At 38.7% G+C, this 19,676-nt stretch overlaps 1 protein-coding gene across 1 annotated transcript in view; it reads left to right on the forward strand.

Annotated features, from left to right (window-relative positions):
- The window catches only part of TEX14 (testis expressed 14, intercellular bridge forming factor), a 31,758-nt gene extending 12,539 nt beyond the window's left edge, over window positions 1–19,219 (forward strand). The window contains exons 13-32 of the mRNA XM_064523171.1: window positions 218–1,191; window positions 2,331–2,437; window positions 3,503–3,582; window positions 4,106–4,369; window positions 4,911–5,011; window positions 5,335–5,454; window positions 6,043–6,121; window positions 6,824–6,914; window positions 8,424–8,486; window positions 9,578–9,705; window positions 10,362–10,549; window positions 12,168–12,219; window positions 12,640–12,711; window positions 13,588–13,665; window positions 15,196–15,313; window positions 15,531–15,626; window positions 16,102–16,149; window positions 16,603–16,712; window positions 17,935–17,998; window positions 18,180–19,219. Of these exons, the coding sequence (XP_064379241.1) occupies window positions 218–1,191; window positions 2,331–2,437; window positions 3,503–3,582; window positions 4,106–4,369; window positions 4,911–5,011; window positions 5,335–5,454; window positions 6,043–6,121; window positions 6,824–6,914; window positions 8,424–8,486; window positions 9,578–9,705; window positions 10,362–10,549; window positions 12,168–12,219; window positions 12,640–12,711; window positions 13,588–13,665; window positions 15,196–15,313; window positions 15,531–15,626; window positions 16,102–16,149; window positions 16,603–16,712; window positions 17,935–17,998; window positions 18,180–18,216 (2,870 nt within the window). The 3' untranslated portion in view covers window positions 18,217–19,219. The remainder of the gene's footprint in view (window positions 1–217; window positions 1,192–2,330; window positions 2,438–3,502; window positions 3,583–4,105; window positions 4,370–4,910; window positions 5,012–5,334; window positions 5,455–6,042; window positions 6,122–6,823; window positions 6,915–8,423; window positions 8,487–9,577; window positions 9,706–10,361; window positions 10,550–12,167; window positions 12,220–12,639; window positions 12,712–13,587; window positions 13,666–15,195; window positions 15,314–15,530; window positions 15,627–16,101; window positions 16,150–16,602; window positions 16,713–17,934; window positions 17,999–18,179) is intronic.
- The last annotated feature ends 457 nt before the right edge of the window (window positions 19,220–19,676 follow it).

Genomic DNA, 19,676 nt, shown 5'->3' on the forward strand with positions numbered 1-19,676 from the left:
GATTTGGATTCTAGCTAGCATCCTAGTTATTAATATAAACTCAAGACTGTACATCTAATTAGTAATTAAAGTGCAGGCACTTTGTCTTTCAAGAGAGGGAATGAAATGTTGCTCATATAACAACTAAAACATGGGCTTCTAAATGGGTGAAAGCAATGTGAAGCAGTGGACATCTGGAGGAATAGCTTAACACTTAACATCTGGGTGTTTTTTTCAGGCAGCCCTACTGCCCGAAGATACTCTGGTTTTCCTGAGCAGTCTGAGGCTTTAGTGGATGGTGAGACACCAAGCAGTCTACAGCCAGTTGCACAGGAAAAAAGCCATGATGTAGCTTCTGAACTCCAGGTGGCCTGCAGTGTCAGTGATGTGGATGAGAGCCTCTGTAGCTTTGAAATGAATGAAATCTTTGCCAATTACTCAGAATTTCATGAAGACTCTCTGGAAGAAGGCACTGTGTTAGGTCATAATCTGAAGGATAAAAATAGACAGCAAAAAGAAGATATGGCTACCCTCAGAGACCTATGTGCATCCCCTGGAATGCACTATGAGGAAAACCCAGTTTATAAGGAAGGGAGCTTTTCAGAATCAGGTACAGAGTACACTACAGAAGAGGAAGAGAGGATAAGTGAGGCCCGTGAGCTGTGCAAGCGATCACAAGTGAGAGGAGATGCTGGGAAAAGAATGAATAGTCCATCCCAAATTGGACAGCACATCAGCAAATGTGTCCTTAATCTAAAGATTGCTCAGAGCATGTTGCAGCAGGCATCGGGATCCCTGTGCAGAACAGAGCAGAAGCTAAACAAATTAGAGACCACTGAAAAGCAAAAGAAGCTGCTCCAGGAAATCCATATGAATCAGACTTCTAGGCAGATATTTCTAGAAAGATCCTGGAACAGATCTGGTGATATTCCTCAAAATACCAATAGACCATTTTCCGGAGTTAATACCTTTTTATGGAAGGCTATAGGTCCACCATCAAGTGGCTATATTCCACCACTGATAACGTGTCAGGCACAAGGATTTTTGGGTGGAGACCATTTCCAAGCTATTCCAAAGGCAGCTGAGGGAACGTGGGCAATCCAGAAGGAGAAGGGGAAGTGCTTTCATCAGAGGAGTAAGACTAAAAATGAAGACAGACTTGGTTTCAGCACAGTGGGAGGCCTGGATGATCAAATGGACATAGATCATGAGGTAAAGTGTTGAGCCAGGCAACTGTGCATTTATCGCTACTAGGTTCTTCAGTAGGATCATGGCAGTGAATAGAGACATGCTTCTGGATGCTGCCCAAAAGCAAGGGCAGAATCTATGGCTTTTCTACCTTTTAAAATGTGTGTATGCCAAACACATCTTTTGTGGAATAGAGAACGGTCAGCTCAGTGATGCAGTAGTGGTGTTTTTTATTTCCACAAAATACTCGTGTTTTGGTGTTTTTTAGCTTCTTTCTTTCATACATACATACATCACAGCTTTTTTTTTGGCCCTGGATTGTTCTAACTAGTATTTTGAGCAGTTTCATGCTTGCTTGTTGTACTGATAGTCCATGACATGAAACTATTCAAATTGTACTTAAAAAATGGCCTTGGATTTTTGTGTCCTGATTACCATATTAGTGTGCACAATTTTGCATGCAGGAATGCATCATTAGACACATACTGTTCTAATTTGTCTTTAAAAAAAACAAAACAAAACAAAACAACCTAAGGAGACCTTGCTGTATCTGCTCCATCTGCAGGTTTTTTGGCTCACATATGTTAATATGTCTTGTTCTTCCTGGGTCCTTAGAAAATAATTTTAGACCTTAGATTAAATTAGACCAGTGCCTCAGCAGGGGAAAAAAAAAACCCTTGTACTAAAATGGAGGTGGGTCCATGAGGGAAAAGAGGAAGCAGAAGAAGGTGTTGGGGAGGGGGTTTGCATACTTGGTTATGGAAGCCAGAGCTATCACCTCATAATAACTTCTAGATCATTTTGATTATTTAAATGCAAGTAGCTGACATGCTTTGCCCAAAGAGAATGGTAAAGAAAGAAATTTATGCACGTATTTGCTGTGGGAATAATCTTGAATTGTCTAGATCCACTCCTTCCCTGTGGAACCACATGTCGTGGCAGTCATCTTGCACACGTGTGAAACCTGCTAGAAGTCTCCAGCAGAGTCTTTACAGGGTTAAAGCCTGGAGCTGTCATCCTTTCACATGAGCACTGCTGCTGAAATAAAGCCGTGGGAATACAGTTTGCATGGTCAGGTTCTTGGCATGCCTCATAGCCCCGGCAGTAATTAGCACAAGAGTGCCTGACGTGTGCTGAGTCATGGCTTGTTGGACTCATTTCAGCAATTACTCCCACGCGCACCTTGGAGATGCCAAAAAAAGTTCAACTTGCAGTGTCAGAAAGGGGGTGATTCATGTTCTGCAGCAAGTGGCATTGAAGAAGAAAGGCGGTGAGTTCTGATTGCATTCACAAAAGAATTACTTCCATCAGATTCATCTCACTACAGCCACTGTCAAAGTGGACGCATCCAGGGTTAAAGATGACGTTGAATGTTTTCTCAGTAAGCCAAAAGCCACCCGTCCAGTTAGGACCCCGCCGTGACGCGTTGTCAGCTGCAGAGCTGACAGGTAACTGCTGCGACAAGGCAGTGTTGTGACCTGACAGGTTCCAAACGCTTTTCTGCCAGAGGTCTGTGCTCGCCACTCAAGGGCTAGAATTGGCAGAGGCAGAAACTGGTGTGCTGAATGATATCTCAGTATATTAAAATCATTTAAAAATGTTTAAATGACTTTATGTAGCAATGTATGTTTATGTGTATGTGTATCATTAGACATATGTAAATGTATGTGGAAATGTGCATAGTTTTCAAGGGGTGGTGTCAAGTGGATTGGTCCTGGGCTGTGACAATGCCTAGGGAGAGCAATCTAACAAGGAAGCTTAAAATAATACTGATACTGGGTAGGGTGGTTCTGCTCTCTGTGCACAGCTCCGTTCAATTCTAAGTGGAAATACTTTGACTTTAATAGGTGTAGGACCAGGCCCTATGTTAGGGCCTGCAAGTGTAGAATAGTCTTGCTAAACCATACATTGGTTAGTCTAGTTTGCTATGGTGATTTTCTTGTTTGTTTGCTTTCTAAATATTGTCCCTACTCTCTGTAGTTGTGAGTATCTTTGGTGTCCACTGATCGGCTTACTGACCTAATGATGCAAATCTACGTAGCACTCGTATATCAGTGTTTAGATATGTCATTTGAAGGTAGTTGACAGCCTTTGAAATTTAGATTCTAAATTATCACTTGTCTAGCTAATCCATAATAGACCCAAATTCCTGTCTGTGCTTTCTAAGCTTCTGTTAGTTCTGTTCAATATATTACTTCCATTGGGTTCTTGGAGCATGTGTGCTCTGAGCCTTTCAATTAACACTGAAAAAATGCAGTGTTTTACTGACTTGCAAATACTTAACACAGTACACTCGTGAATTAAGTTTGATGTGTCTCCTAACAATCTATTGTAGGTGCTGTCCCAAATCAACACCTGAAACTCACAGTACCAAAGTAAGTGAGAAGACAAGGATGATGCAATCAGAATGGAGGAGTAAGTAAATCAGTGTTAATTCAACATTATGGTTAGTGATCCTTGCTTGCAGGGAGCGTGTATTAAAACTTCATACATTTTTCAGTTAAAGGTCTGTATGCCTTAACTGCTGTAGTACTATTAGGCTGTTCTTGGAGGAAAACAAGATGAGTAGGATCCCGTCTTGCTCATTCAGGGTGAGGAATCATCACCACCACAATTTTGACCCTGTTCTGAGGATGTAAGGGAAGGGCGGCATATAATTCAGAGAGGGTAGTATAGCAATGACCACTGGATGGCAATACAGCATGAAAAATAAAAAATGCAAACGAATGAAAATTATTCTTATAAAGACCTGTCCATATCAGCTTATGCAGATTTTAAACTTTCCTTAAAAGAGAAGTGTCTAACTCTTCTGATGATAAAGAAATCTACAGGCTATAACCTTAACATTTCCAAATCTGCAGACACCATGAAACACGGGGAAAGGTTTGACAGTTTGAATTCTCTTGTGTGGACAGGTAACTTTTTTCCTTTTGTGTAGCTGAAGTAAAACAGATGGCCAGAAGAGTGGCTTCAGGACAACTAGAACTCATCTCTCCGTATCCACCCAGTGAATATACGTCTGAAAGTGAAGCCGAGAGTATAAAGGAAGCCTTTCAGCATGTCACTGTCAGAGTCCAAAGAAGTCAAGACTGGCAAAAAGATAACAGGTGGAAGGCAGGTGACTGTGTTGAGGATCTGGGCAGTGAGGGGAGGTCTGAATCTGAGGAGAGTGATCTGGAGTCTGCATTCAAAAGTTTTGGAGGTAAGGCTGCAGGAAAAAAATATTTTGTGTCTCACTCCCACTAAATTTTAGATTCTGTGATTTTGTTACCGTAGTTGGCCATCTTTTCTTCCAGAGTCTTCCCCCAAAGCAGGTCAGTGGGTTAGTCATTGAAGAACATAAATAATAGACAAAGAAAAGTATTTTGTTTTAATAGATGAATGTGGTGTCCAGTGTGCTCAGAGACCCTTCATCATTGATTATCTTATCAGCATTGGAGACCCAAAGCTTTCAAATCTATGGAATGTGCTTTCCTGCCTTTATTTTCTTCAATCAGACTTCAAAGATGCTTTTTCTGTAGCAATATAGCAGATAAGTGCTCTCATAATAGTTATGGATAAAGGAACAAGGAAAGCTTCACGTGTCTAGATTAATGATGTGTTTAACTGACTTTATTGCAGCATGTTCCTGACAGATATTGTCGCTTTACTGTCTTTACTCTCATTGATATTCCATCAGTGGTTCTGACCACTCAGTCCACATTATTCTTTGCATAATAATTGCATCCGTTGTGACATACTAGGGAGAAGTTGGCAGTCACCATCAGAAGATGAGCAAGCAGAGTCTGGAGCAGCCCATCAGAAAAATTCAGTCATTCCTCAACAAGTTGAGAATCTCTCCAGAGTACGTATAGCAATCCAAGAAATCTAATTTCTGCTAGTTATCTGTAAAACAGTTTAGCCTAGTCTCTGCACATTGCACAGCAAACTATGAAGATAGCTAGCTAGTGCTGACTTTTCAGTTGCAATCTGATTAGCGATCCTTCCCCCCACCCCCTCCATTCTATAAACCATGAGGGTAATCTAAGCAGCAGGAACTAGGGCTGAAACAGAGTGGTCAAATTAGATATTGTTTCAGCTTGATGTAGTGTTTAATATTACTGACTAAAATGCATATTCTTCAATAGGGCATGGAGAAAGCATCTTAAAAAATAACATCTTTCACAGGGGCATTCAAAGGAATTACGTTGTTCCCCTGATTCATCTCCTGATGTGTCTGAAGAATTTTTGACTCCCGATCCTGATTATTTCCTTCCTCCCACCATTCAAGAAAACTCAGAACTAAAGGTAAAAATCACAGCCTAGACAGGAATGAAATCTATGTCAAGAACTCTGGAAGTTAGTAAAAACAAATGTGGCTTTATTTACATTCCCATTTGATTTGAACAAGAGCTGCAGAAAACTGAAGAACAAAAATTTTTATTCTCTTTTGAAAGAATATCTACAAATAAAGATTTATCTAAAAGTCAGAAAATTCTAATGCTTTTCCTTTAAAAAAAATTTCAGAAACCCATTTTCTTAATTCAAGATTGTTTACTAGGAAATCATGTAATCTGTGGAGCCATAAAATTATGCTGCTGTAGGCTGAGGAAAGTTTAAGGCTGCTGATAATGTCAGCCTTTTCTTCCTAGTGCTATCCAGCATAGTGCTCCATAGTCTTAAAACAATCTCTGTTCATTTCCTAAGGAAGAATCGAAACTAATTGATTATTAAAACCAATCCATGCTGTTTGCTGTTGTTCCTCACAGTGACCAGCTCTTAAAAAGTATACGTGTCTCCTTTCTGAAAGCTTTGAACATCATCCTACAGGAATTGTCCCACACCTCACAGCTTGCCTATGAGAATGTGAATTTGCTTCCTTTTTTCCCCCTTCAGACCTCAAATCCTGAGGGCAAATTAGAAGATACTCAAGAAGTCTATGTACAGAAACAGATATCTGGGGATGCTGGATCAGGTATTGCTATTAAATGTGCTCTTTCTTTTGAGGGTCCTTCTGAGTCAGCAAGAACAAGTCTTTTGTTGCGCTTATATTTTTGTCAGCAGCATTCCTGTTAGAAAGCTGAAGCTAGATTCTCTTGGGTCACTTGGTCTCTTATTCTCCATTATATTAATGAGAGTTCAGGGCACATAGGATTTTGGAAGATGAGATTTGGGCGTGGTGCTCAGGTTGAGTGCAGCAATCATATACTTGCTGTGTTTCAGTTAAAACCTGCTTGCAACCTTTGTTTTACGTTTGAAGGCTGAGTTAACACTTTCATGTAACTTGCTATGGTGCTGGAAACAATTAGAGTTGTGTTTATACATTAGTACTCTTACTGTTTGAAGTCTCTGTTGAGTTTAAAAACTGTAAGAGCTGATAACGTGTGTGCAAAATAATGCAAGGACCAGCATTGTTCATCTATTCTATTATTTGTCTTACTCAGCTCAAATTTATAAATATTACAGTGTTCCCCAATGCTCCAGTGGCTGACTGACTAGCAGCTGTGGTATGTTTATGAAAATGCGTCTTTAAAAATGTGTTTGTCTCTTGACAACAACAAAGGTCACAAGAACTAAAAAATACAATAAAGTTGTAATTTCCTGTTCAATGAGTTGTGTCATTTTCTTTTGTACTTGCAAAACCCAATAACGGGAAACATTTGTTATTTGTATTCAGGAGGAAAAATATTGCTCTGCAGCACAGCAGCACAGAATTCTGGCAGTAACACATTAGGAGTGAATCAACTTAGCCATATGCCTGTAGCCAGGTAGAAAGACTATTATTTTCATTGCTAGTTCAAGCATAAATTAAGTTATAAAGTATGCTCTCTTTATTAATTCTGCTCATATATCTCATATTCAAATAAGATGCTAGTGGTATTTTTTTAATGATGAACTATGTATAATATCTTTTTGGCAAGAAAATATTAAAAGGACTTTCACAAGTCTCATGGGGCTTTGTCTTTCACTGTGTTTAGTATCTTTTTGTCTGCCTAATGAGGGGGATAAAATAGAAAAAATAAGTCATGTATATTACAGTTCCTTTTACACTGATATACAACAGCCTTAAACAGAGCGAAGATAATTCAAATTAGGACTTCTGTCATTGGTTTTAGATTTTGATGTGCTTTGGTATTGGAGCTCAAGTGGCATGAAGATCATGCCTTTCCCATGCCACGGGAGGACTGATGCGAGTATGTTCAGTGCAGCTTGCCTACAGATGATCCTATCCTGAGCTTGGATACTTGCAGTCTCATTATCTGTCAAACATGAGGGTTATGTCCAGTATTTCTGTGAATTTTGTATTGTCCTGATGCCTAGAGATGTCAGCCAGAATCACCACCCCATGCTGTGAGACATATGTTCCCATTAAAGAGATACAGAAGGTCTTTCAGCAGTAGTTTTCAGGCTTTGTAAGAGCTCCCCTCAGCTCATCTTTATGTTCCCATGGAATTAGCAGTTGCTCAATTTCTCCAGTGTGGGAGTAAGAACTGTATTTACTGTCAGTGTTTGTACTTGCTCCCCTCCCCTCTAGAGGGACTGAGTTACCAGTACCAAAGGTAGGTAGCAAGGGTAAATACTTGGCCTTATGGTAAAGGGTGATGTTCCTATTTCCTCCCTTTCCTGAAGAATGGAGCTTTTGGCAGCAGGACAGAGCACTGTTATTGTCTGACCATCTAGCAGTAATCAGCTTTGAATCCCTCCTTGACCTTGAAGAGTGTTGTGATTGTTTGAGAGACAATAGCTTACAGTGCAGACTAGTCAAAGGATGATAAAACAATGTAGTGATGTTTATTCAGATTTTTATTTAACTTTCAGTTAGTTTTGTTTGGAAGCTGCTCATGTCAGTTAGAAGTGTTCTCTGTACTGGATACAAGTCTGTAATGTGCTTAAAACGGCGTTTCCGTCTAGCTCTCCTTCTCCTTGTCGCTTACAGTGCAGACTAGTCAAAGGATGATAAAACAATGTAGTGATGTTTATTCAGATTTTTATTTAACTTTCAGTTAGTTTTGTTTGGAAGCTGCTCATGTCAGTTAGAAGTGTTCTCTGTACTGGATACAAGTCTGTAATGTGCTTAAAACGGCGTTTCCGTCTAGCTCTCCTTCTCCTTGTCTTGTGAGGCTTTAAGCAAAAAGTTTTTAGGAGCTTCAGTCTGTCCCAGAGAGAAGGTAGTCATTTAAATGTACTTAGTATCTTTTCTCTTTAAAAAATTATTTTCATAGTTTTCCAAGAAGATCAATTAATACTAGTTTTTCCCCCCCTCTTCCTCATTCTAGTGTTGAAGCAGCACACGAAGTGATACCAAGGGAGCCGCAGAAGGAATCCAGAGAGAAAGAGATGTAAGGCCACAGACTGTTTCCTGCTGAAACTGCAGCAAGTTGGCTTATTATCATTCTAGAAGTTTTCTGTTGATATAAAATGAGAACATGTGACAGACCAAAACTGAAAGACAGAATACTATTTAAAGCGTCGAAATAATATTTTTTTCATAAGTAGGGAGATTGATACAAAAGAGCAATCATATACCTTAGCTTACTTGAAATATTTTTATATTCATAAGCAATTAACCTGGTATAATTTGGATGTACCTCTTCACGTTTAAGTATTCCTTGTTTCTTCTGTGCAAAGTACACAGAAGAAATTAAATTATTTTAAACAGCAAATTGCTAGTTTACATAAATATTATACAATAATATTATTACATTAATATTATTACAAAAATAGGCTGCTGATTGTGATTCTTAGGAACAGTTAGCAAAATAGGTTTGTGACCTACCTAGTAAAGTTAGTTTCTTTTTACAGATAGCTGGGATTTGAATATAAATTACTGATTTGGTAACAGTCAACATCTGATTGTTACATAAGAAAAATGTAAACAAGGGTACATCTGCAATAGATGTTAGTTCTCTTAATATCTCAGTTCTGCACCTGCTTAAAAACATTTGTAGTTCGAGTAGACATCACTGCTTGTGCAGATATGTAGCAGTTTCACTTTTATCTGTGTCATTCTTTTAAAGGCTCCTAAGACTTAGTCTTAGCTTAACAGATCTTTAATTTTCATTAAGTCTTGATCTTCGTTTGGCTTTGGAAATAGCTTTGTACATGCTAGTTCACATTTGAAGATCTCACCCTTTTTGGAGGCAATTTACTGAGTTTCTGCTTATAAAAGAATTATTAAAAGGAAGGAGCTCCATAAAGGAAGGGAAAGCTGTTAATTAAGTTTTTCTCTCTCTGGAAGATCATTGAAGATGATGTTCTTTAGCCTTCCAAAAATTCTGTGAGAACTTGTCAAAGGGAATATCTGACTTCCTTCTGAAAAGCTAGGCAAGACTGAACAAAGTGAAATTTAACCTGAAAATAACAGAATTTAGTAACTCAAAAGTGTAAGAAGTGGATATTCTAACTGTCAGAGTATCTTTCGATTCTTTAGATCCCTGACAGATATTCAGGATTTGTCAAGTATTTCCTGTGAGCAAGAGAGCTACTCTAAGGATATCAACTGTAAAACACCCAGAGCAAGTCATGCACCAACGAGTGTCAGCACTCCACTCGGCTCAGGTAACTGCAGAGGGGAGGGAAGGAAGAATCGGTGACTGACTGAACCTTCCCCTGCTGGGAGTCAGGCTTCTCTGCCAGCACTTGCTAATGTAGAATTGGTTGGTGTGAATCATGGAAGCTCCGTTCATGTAGTACCAGTGCAATAACGCCAGGCTTGGAATAAGTAATCGTAAGACACGGTATGCTTGTGGTTTGAAATCTTTGTTTTGGCTGTGATGGTTGAACCTTTGTAGCCTGTTTAGTCAAAAGGAATCTGACATGTAGAACTAAAGGAGAATTTATAGGCAGACAGCTGAAAAAGCCAGTATCTGAAAGGCCTCTGAAAAATAGTTACTTGACAATTGATGCTTGTGGTAGCCTTCGTAAATCAGAAATTGTCTTAGAATTCGAAACTGATAGGGAGTGATAAATGTAGGGTTTTTGCATTTTTAAAGCCAGACAAGCACGTAGTACATTTTCAGTGCTGCTAAAGTGATCTCAGCATTGTTGAACTTGTTAAGTGTTGTTTAGGGGTAATGAATTACCTTGCGCTTTGCGCTTTAACTTTGTGCAATAGAGTAGTAAAAACTTTTTCAATTGGCAAAGTCCTTGTCTATTAGTGTCTGAGATGGAAATCCCAGGCAGAAATCCATCTTTGCCCTCTCTTTTAATTCTAGAGGAAAAACTTCCAGTAGCCATTGAGAAATACAGACACTCTCATGAAATAGCTTTGGATACTTCCTCGTGGGTTTCTCAAGAGATTTCCTCTGCAGTGTCCAGGACATTCACTACAGCATATGAAGAGGGAAACAGCACTGAAATTTCCTCTGATTCTTCAGGAGCTTGCTCCTCTGGATTGAACAAGGTTGTAAGTCTAGAAAATAATACCTTATGCCTGCCAAACTCTTAAAATCTTTTTCCTTTAAAATAAATACAAGATGAGAAACAGAAATATTTTGAGTATTTTGGAATCCTGGATCTGCTGATATTACAAAGTTCTAATTGAATTCAAAGCAGTCCATGTGTGCCACTGATTTTGCAAGGAGTTGGCTTCTCATTGGCCCTAATGTTGTGTAGATGTGTGCCACCATCAAAATGGGTTTGCCTGCCTTCCATCCCTCCTTTGACAATAAAGAACTGCCATTTGCCTTGCATTGGATCTAGTAATCTTGCAACAGCAAAATAATGAGTATCAGCAAGTTGACTGAGTAGAAAAGGTATGTTTTTGTTGGTGGGGGTGTGTGGGGGGAAGGGATTGGGAAGTTGGTCTTCTGGTGGATCAGCAGCAGGTTGCTTATGTGAACCACTCCAAATTCTCAATTCGCTTGTGAACTATAGCTTTTTGACAGTGTGGAAGTGAGGGTTAAATCTGCATGAAAGTAAATGTGTGTTCATTAAATATGTAAATTTTTATGTGGAACTGAAGAATTCTTAAAATTGTAGTTGGGAAGGTAAATGAGCACGTAAATGAGTGACTCCTTCAGAAAGAAAATTACAGATGGAAGCCTCCTGGTAATACGGGTAGGTTGGATGCACACAAATGTTCAGAAAGCCCTTGTATTAGGGGATTAAGTTTGTCCCTTTTATTACATGCACAGACTTGGCATAATGTTATCAACTCTGCTGCATCAAAAAATCCTCTCTTGAGTTGACAATTTCCAAGGTCACTGCAGTGATTTCCAGTAACCTTTTTGGAACTGAAAATGTTCTGGAGCCACAACATTATCTTAACTGCCCTTCCAGGCCATTTATGTATAAAATAGTTGCCTTTATGCTTTTCTTATTGTTATTCATTGATGGGGTTGTCATTTAAAGATTAAATTAGAGTTTGTTCATCCAGAACAGTAGTGACCATGTTCACTGTCAGCAGGTCAGCTCAGCGTCTTTGGCCTTGCATAGCAGACTGCTGGAATTCATTAAGCCCATTAACGGTGCTCTGCTGCCTTGACTGGCACTGTGGAGATGTTTGGTTATGTCACTTTATTGTCTAAAATTTCCTCTGGGATTAAGTGTATGGAGCAACTGGTTCCTTTTGAGAACAGTGAGGGCTTGCCTTTGATTACAAATTCTTGATTTTGGGGGGGAATCTCTTGCTTTTTATGGGTGTGCCTGGCTTTAATATTAAAAGATTCAAAACAGAGAATGGGATCTTAAGAGATGTCAGAACTGTCCTTTCTGAGGATTCTGGTCCATTTGTCTATACAGAATGTTAAAAGGTTAAAGTTTGTGTAGTTAACGCTACCTTAAGACCAGCAAAAAGTCTCCTGAAAAGTTATCTAAGCAAAATTTTTGGAATATCTGGCTTATCTGGATGCTACTTCTGTTTTTCTATTCTGGACTGATTGAGGGGCTTGAATTAAAAATTAGTGAACTGTTTGCTGCTTGCTTAAGGACTTACCTCATTTTGGACTTAGTTTATTAAAGGGGAAGATTGAAGAAGTCCTTTGGTTTACACTTGTTTCATTCTATATGATCTTGCACAGAGCAGGTTGTCGGTAATTGCTTCATCCTTGAGAAGCACCGGGAAGGAATCTGGTAAGTTTACACATGCACACTCGGATTTTAAAAGACACTTTACAGCTTACTTTTTCTCTTGGGCATCCCTTTTTATATGGAGAAATAACAGTACAAGTAATTGTATATTACTAGTTAGCTTACAGGTGCCAACAAAATCTATAACTGAAGAACTCGGACCTCTACTCAACCTACATTTGAAGTATAAATTTTATTGGCTTGAAACTTGCACTACAAGGTTGAGACCTTTATGTGCAAGTCTAGCCGTAGATGAGTTTTCCATTTTGAAATTATTTAAGGGTGTTTGGTAAAATGTGAATGAGCCAGGCTCAGGAAGGTTGATAAATGAAATATGTCAGTGAGGTGCTGTCGTAATCGAAGCTTATGTCACAGTTATTAAGGATTAATCACTGTTAATTAACTAGACATTTCCTCTCTCAGCACTCTCACAGACATCTAACCGCTTCATTGATGAGTTGCCTCCGCCAGCCCAAGAGCTGCTGGATGAAATTGGTAAGAGGCACTTTATCCAAAATGGTGAGGCTTGCCAGCTGTGTTTTAAAGCAAAGGGCTGTACTTCAGTACACAGTCAGGATTTCTCCCAAATCATTCGCTACTAAAATACACAAGAGCTTCCCATTTAGTTGGAGTCAGCTCAATGATTAGGAAGCTAGGCATCAGCAGCTTAAATAACTGGCTTCAAGCTCCCCATGATCAGTTAATTCTTGAAGCTCCTGCATTTCAAACAACAGTTAGTTGCTGCCGATGACAGCAGCTAGGCTATCGAGTGTAGATGTGATTTAACACTGAGGTGTGTGGGTTTATTTTATTTTATTTTATTTTTTGGGCGAGTGTAGACTGAGGTTTTGACAGGTGTCACAGAGATACGCATGTTGTCCATTAAAACAAATGCGGGCTGGGTAGCTGCGTTACTCACATATTTTTGCAGAGCTTCATTTCAGTGATTTACGTTTCTTTTTATAATTGCATAGATCTTCAGACAAAACACAGTGCAAAACTCATTATTTTTACTAGTGTGTGTTACAGATAAATTTACCTTGGTTATTCAGCTAAAACTCATCCTACACAAACACCATGCTTTTGGATAATTAATTGTATATAGCTCCTGTGCTGGTTTTGAAATGAGGCACACAGGCGTGTTCTAATCTCTTTATTTCCTCCTTCTCCAAAACGAGGAACATGGAGACAGGCATCAAGTGAATAAATTTTGGTCAGGGTCAATTTGTAAGATTAACATATGAACTAATTATAGATTATGTAGAGGTTTCATCTAGGTTTGGATAGATAAAGAAAGATGGTACCTTAAATGGTTAGAGTCAATTTAGAAAGACTATCTAGATCAGTAAGGAAATACGTTGTTTTTATCAGAATATTTAAAGCAGCAAGATTCCACCACTCAAGACTTCAGAGAGAAGGCATTGTATGACTGTGGCATGCCAACAAAAGGTTAGTTGACGAAAGTCCTGACATAGAGATTATAAATAGAAAACATTTTTTGTATTGTTGCAGAATTACTTGAATGCTAGTAGCTATACGTTCAGCTGTGTGACAAGCTTTATTTTTTAGTTTTTTCTTTTTTTGTATTTGTGGTTATCTTGGCAAGTTTCACAGAAATTTGGGAGGGTTCTGCCTGCCTTAATATCATATACAGTGTTTTCCTGAAATGGTTCCTTCTTTATCAGTGGCAAAAATGTCTTAGTGTTTGTTTTCTGTGCATTCTCTTCTCTAAAGTCTACAAGGATCTGGTGTGGAAGATTTGCAGGTTTGAGCTATCTGAATTAAACTTTCATTTTGCTTCTGTAATGTATGATGTGTCCAAATGTACGGGATGAAACCCACAAAAGCATAGGTGGTGAGCAGCTGATGCAAGAAAGAGTGAGTGTTTCCACTTTGAGCAGGTGACTCAGGCAAGAAAGTGGCCAGTGCACCCTAATTGCTTATTTCTTATTCACGGTAATGAAGTAACGCTTCTGATCTCATGGTGTAAGAAAATCGCAACCCTGGGTAATCATTATGTTTCCTATTCTGTTATGAAGACACCAAAGATAGCAGTAGCGAATCTTTGTGCTTTTGAAACCCCAAATAAGAATAGAGGGGGAATCATTTTTAGATGGACAGAGTAATGTTAGAGGAGCAGAAAACCTAAATCTCTATAGTCTCTGCCCTGCATCTGTTTCCAATGAGTCAGAAAGTGAAGTGGAAGAGCAGTTGAAAAAAAGGGGGGAGAACGTGAGTTCGTTTGTACAAAGCTAAATAGAATAGTCACTTGAGAATGATATCGGCGCTTGTTTGTGTTATCCTACAGCTTTGTTAGATCTTTTCCATTTAAAACTGTTACCCAAAGAATAGAAGCGCCTGTGATTTTATTCATGAGAGTATCTTGTTTTTAGGCGGTAAGGAATGCAGCAGCCTGTATCGCTTGCTGTTCAATCACTGTGGTTTTGTTGTATTTGCATAAAGTACAGCTATTTCAGACTCCATTTTTGTGACAGCCTACTGCTTCCTGCTTATCATAGCTTAGCAGAAGGTGGCTGAATATATTCACATGCTGTAGGGAGCAGAATTTACTGAGATAAGTCGGGGTGGGGGGGAGAGGGAATATCACTGGATTTCGCTAAATAGGGTAACAAAGCTAGCATCCACAGGTTTTCTTTTGATTTTTCTCCTGTGTCTAAGTTAGTAAGGGGAGAGATTAAAGATTAATTTCCACATGCATTTTAGTATGAAGCAAAATGTTCACTCTTGTGATCCTAAAAATGTGGTACAGTAAAACATTTATCTAGGTCTTGCTATTGACCACTTCTAACTTAGATAGTGTGAGTTTACTTAATTGGTAGAAAATTGGATGACTGAGGAAAGAATAACTGAGAAACAGACAACTGAAAGTTTCCCAAGTGCAATAAATAAAAACACAGTTTCTTTAGTATCTTCCTTCATACCTTTGAAATTAATACTAAAATCTTTCTCTGTGAATAGTTTTCAATCAAATTAAAATAGAAGACAGAGAGGCAGAAAAGGAAACTGAGAGAAATGAGAAGAGAGATCATAGCTTATGGACTGAAGAGACATTAAATCTAGCAGAGGAAACAGAAAGGTATGAAAAAAAAACCAAGGATGATAAGGATGTTGTTTCTAAGGCAGATTTGGTCACGAATTGTAAAATTTTAGAATAATGTTCCAGTATATTTTGTCAAGATTCTGTGCTTATAGTAAGTCAGCTCCTTTAAGAACTCTGATGGCTATGATTGTTTTCTTTCAAAATGTATAATATTAAACTTGCTAGCATCCATTTTAAATCTTTTGTTCAGCAGGGCTCATTCTACTCTTGATGATATTTTAGAAAGAATGCTTCATACAATTCCTGAAGATGAGGAGAACCAAGAACAACCTCAAGCGCACACTTCTAGGTTAGCTGATAATTGATACTTTGTCCTTAGGTCTGTACACAGAACATAAGATAAACTTATGTGGGACTTTTTAGAAAATGGACTGCCACTCTTTAGCCAGCAAAGTACTGGGGAATTTCCCAGGAGGCTGAATTCTTAGTCCTAAATTGAGAGAGAAAATAATGTTTTGCTAAGATTTCCTGTAGGTGGAAAGCAAAAGTTTCCAATAGACTTGGAAGGTAGTGCATCATCTTTACAGAAATTAGACATAATTTGTGAGAGTGGTGGATTTATTGAGATAATAAGGAAGAAGAATATATATTAGGAGAACAGAATCATGAAAGCTCTTTGGAAAAGATTTTAAAAAAAGAATTTGAGAAGACAATCATACTCTGTCATGACAACGTAGGAAGTAGTGAAGAAAACGACAGAAATAATAGTCATCGCTTTTTAAGAAAAAGTGTATGTTCCAAATACCTTTTTTTTTCCCTCTTAGAACCAAAGATCAGAGCCTAATAACTCTGAAAGGTTCCACGCTATGCCAGTGAGTAGCCATAAGTCATTCCTAAGGTATATCTTACTAGGGAACACCAAAAGTCTTCTCTTTGGCATCAGAATTTTTGAACATAGAAGGCAAATGTCATGATAACCAGCAGGATCTTACTGGTAGGGCAGACAGATTCCTGCAATATATACACAGCCATGTTCATAAAGGGCTCAATCCAAAGCCCGTTTCACAGTCAGTCAAACTGTAATTCCATGTAATGCTGACACACAGGGAATCATTGGAGTCTGCTTACACATGTAAAGCACTTCTGTAGTCTTGGTGTGTGTTTGTGTGTGTGTGCATGCACGTGTGCGAAATTGCCCATTATAGGTCAGGGCAAAAATAAAAAGGTATTTAGTATCTCCGGAGGCTTCTGTTTTAGTGCTCCGTATTCAGTCTTTCTAAAGGAAAATACAGAGAATTGGGATGATAAAATTTCTGTCATTAAAGGGCTGCAAACCTGAACGATCCAGGAGATGGTGGAATGAAGAGTGGAGTAAAGGAGTGCAAAACAAAGGGAGAAAGCAGAGAGCCAGAAAGCTGTGCCAGGAGTCCTGAAGGTCCCGTTCATCTGTGAAGCTACTAGATGCTTTGCTGGGCAGTAGCTCTTTTATTAAATTGTTAGCACTGAACTTGTTGAGCTTGCACAGAGTAGGAATCTTAAAAGCTTTTGTTCTTTTCCTTATTCCTTTGTCAGTTGGGTATGGTTTCTTCCCTGTGCTCTTTTAAAAGAGAGGAGGCTGCTCTGGACTGGAAGCTGATCAGGACAAACGGGAAGAATGAATTAGCATCTAACATTCAAGAGTCAATGTGAAAATGAAAAATTAGCTGGCATTTTAGTCCTAGTGATGTGTCCTAGTGACTCCTTAAGAAGTAGAAAGGTCATGTCTTTCTGGTCAAAGTTTCCATTTTTGCATACCAGATGATCAGTGAGAAAATCTTTGGCCCATAGGTGAGCTGAGTCATGGCAGAATACAAGGAACTACATAAAAGAAGGAAATAAGAGAAACATTCCTATGTTCCACCTGATTTAAAAAAATATGTATATATACTGTGTTTCTGGTATAGTTCTACTTAATTCCAGATCTCCATCAGGAATTGTCAAAGCTGGCTGGTATTCTGCAGCTCAAGTAAAGGGTTCCATTATTACCAGTATTTGTCAATTAAAAACTGCTTTGTAAAAATACATAAGAGCTTGTGTCTTGTCTGGAAATAAAATAATTTAAGACAGCCTTTCATTTTCAGAGAGAGCTTTTGATTTTTCAGTGTTTAATATAAGATGACTTGAAGCTTATCTTCAGTGTTGTGAGAGTTAAAAACTTCTACACAAGTCAGTGTGTAGTTTACAGTATGAGTGTTTAGCTTTCCAGATAGCCACCCAAAGTTTGAAATGTCCCAAATCACTAGTTACTTTCGGAATTGTTGATGGTAATTTTAAAGCCAGAGATTTGAAAATAAAAGAATTCTGATTATTACTTGCACAACATTAACAGATGTGGCACCATTTGCTGTCATACTTTTAGAGAATTAAGATCAGGCTTCAGCTTTTGAAAACAGGGAATATTTTCTCATCACAAAGAGGGTTGTGGGTAATACACTCAACAGAGCAACAGAATTGAGGCTGGTTTCTGATTACAAATGCAACTTAATGGATTTAGCGGAGGGAGCTGTAGTGTTTGATTTTGCGTGCTGTTAATGTGCAGACAGAACCAGAGCTTTCTCTTTGAAGTGTTGTGTGGCTGTGTGTTCTTGGTTCTGTGTTAAATTTATGTGTTTTTGTAGACCCACATCATGAGGATCAGAAATTCCGCTTGCGGCGTCAACTATCTTGGCCTTCTCCGTTCAGGTGAGCTGCTTTGAGTTAAATTGGGTTTTTGGCAGAAATTAGAACATTTGTATATTCTCTCTTGGTTTCTGTGCCTGGGAGGCAAAAGGGGCACTGTGAAATCCCATTCTCTTCAGCTTGCACATATTGATATAGGAAGAAACCAACTGTGTAACTCTTTTTCTTTTTTTTCCCCCTACAGGGTAATTGTATTGGATCAGAGCAGCCCTCCTACGTGATGAAAATGGATAGTGAATAAATTCTAATACATCACCTGCTCACTGCAACGTGTACAGTATACAGTCTGAACTGCAACCCTTTTTGGCCACAGAAGCAATTGTAATCCTCAGGCTTTCTTTAACTGCAGCAGCAAATACAGAAAAGAATCTAATGTTTTACTTGGTAAAGCAGTTCTTGTTTTTATGCTATCATAGCATATCAAAGACAGTATCCATAATACCGCAAAACTAAATTGTTTTCTGAATATCACATCCTTGCAAGCTTGCTATGATGTTTTCTTCCTGTGGGTGCACGCTTTCCTAAGCAAAAGAATTTCTTGCTCTATTGCATTATGCAGTCTTCAGTATTACGGACAAAATGATTGTAATTCTGTAGGCTGCTGTTACTGTTCAGGCTCTTGTTTAGTTTTACAGTGCTGGAGTGTGGAGTACTGTGTTACAGCCCACATGGTGTATGTTTTTCCTTGCTCATTAAATTTAACAAGGTAATTTCTTGTTTTCTCTTTTCTAAGTGCTTTTGTAATCTAAAGTTGAACTGATTTGACTGATTAATGGGACTAATTGCTGTGCAAAAAGTTAATGAGAAAACACCACTGTTATCCAGAGATTGCAAATGGAACAGTACATTCGCTGCCAGTATCAGGCAAAAATAGGAGAAAACCTGGTTGGTATCATTAAGATACCTGTCTGCTGCTTAATCAAACCGCACTTTTGGTAGGCTTGACCTGAAGAGATAACTCTGGAGATAATTGAGCTCTGGATGAGGCTTTTTGATGAGCACAGCGACTTCATATTTGAATTCTTCTTGTGACTAATACTGTTTCGGTGCAGGAAGTTTAAAGATTGTCCTGATGTACCTTTGTACCAAATACTGGGGTTTTAGCTGCCTTCATGCTGGTTTTGGGTATACCGTGTGTTGTGCTCTCATCATTGTTCATGTACAGAAATTCTGCCTATCTGTAACTATTAAATTAGTTCATTTGGTTTAACAGTACCAATAAAAGTTTTTAAGATTACCATGTTTCCATGTGTGTTTTTTATTTTATTTTTTACTTGTTTTTAACTGTGTTTCCTGCCATTAGACTATGTATATGACTGGATACTGATACAGAGCTCCTCCAGTGAAGATGCCACAAACTCTGGCAGATTAGAGGGAGCTTTCTTCAGAAGATCTCAAAAGATAAACATCCTTCATCCATGCTGATAGAACAAGATTTTCCTTAGTCATAGTGATAAAACAGAAGCACCAGCAACAAGGGGGCTACAATCTGAGATCTGTAACCCTGCTGAACAGCAGTGTGAGTGCCTGGGAAGCAGTGTTCACACTTGTGCATTACGCTGTTCTGTCCAGATAAAAGTTTCGTATTTTCTAAGCTGGGCTCATGACCTGGGCTGCTCTGCAGGTGTGCTGTTTCCCGCCTCAGGCGGAGGAACTGGGTTCTCTGATAAGAGCTGCTGGT

Source organism: Dromaius novaehollandiae, chromosome 19 (genome assembly GCF_036370855.1).
Source record: "Dromaius novaehollandiae isolate bDroNov1 chromosome 19, bDroNov1.hap1, whole genome shotgun sequence".
Taxonomy (NCBI): domain Eukaryota; kingdom Metazoa; phylum Chordata; class Aves; order Casuariiformes; family Dromaiidae; genus Dromaius; species Dromaius novaehollandiae.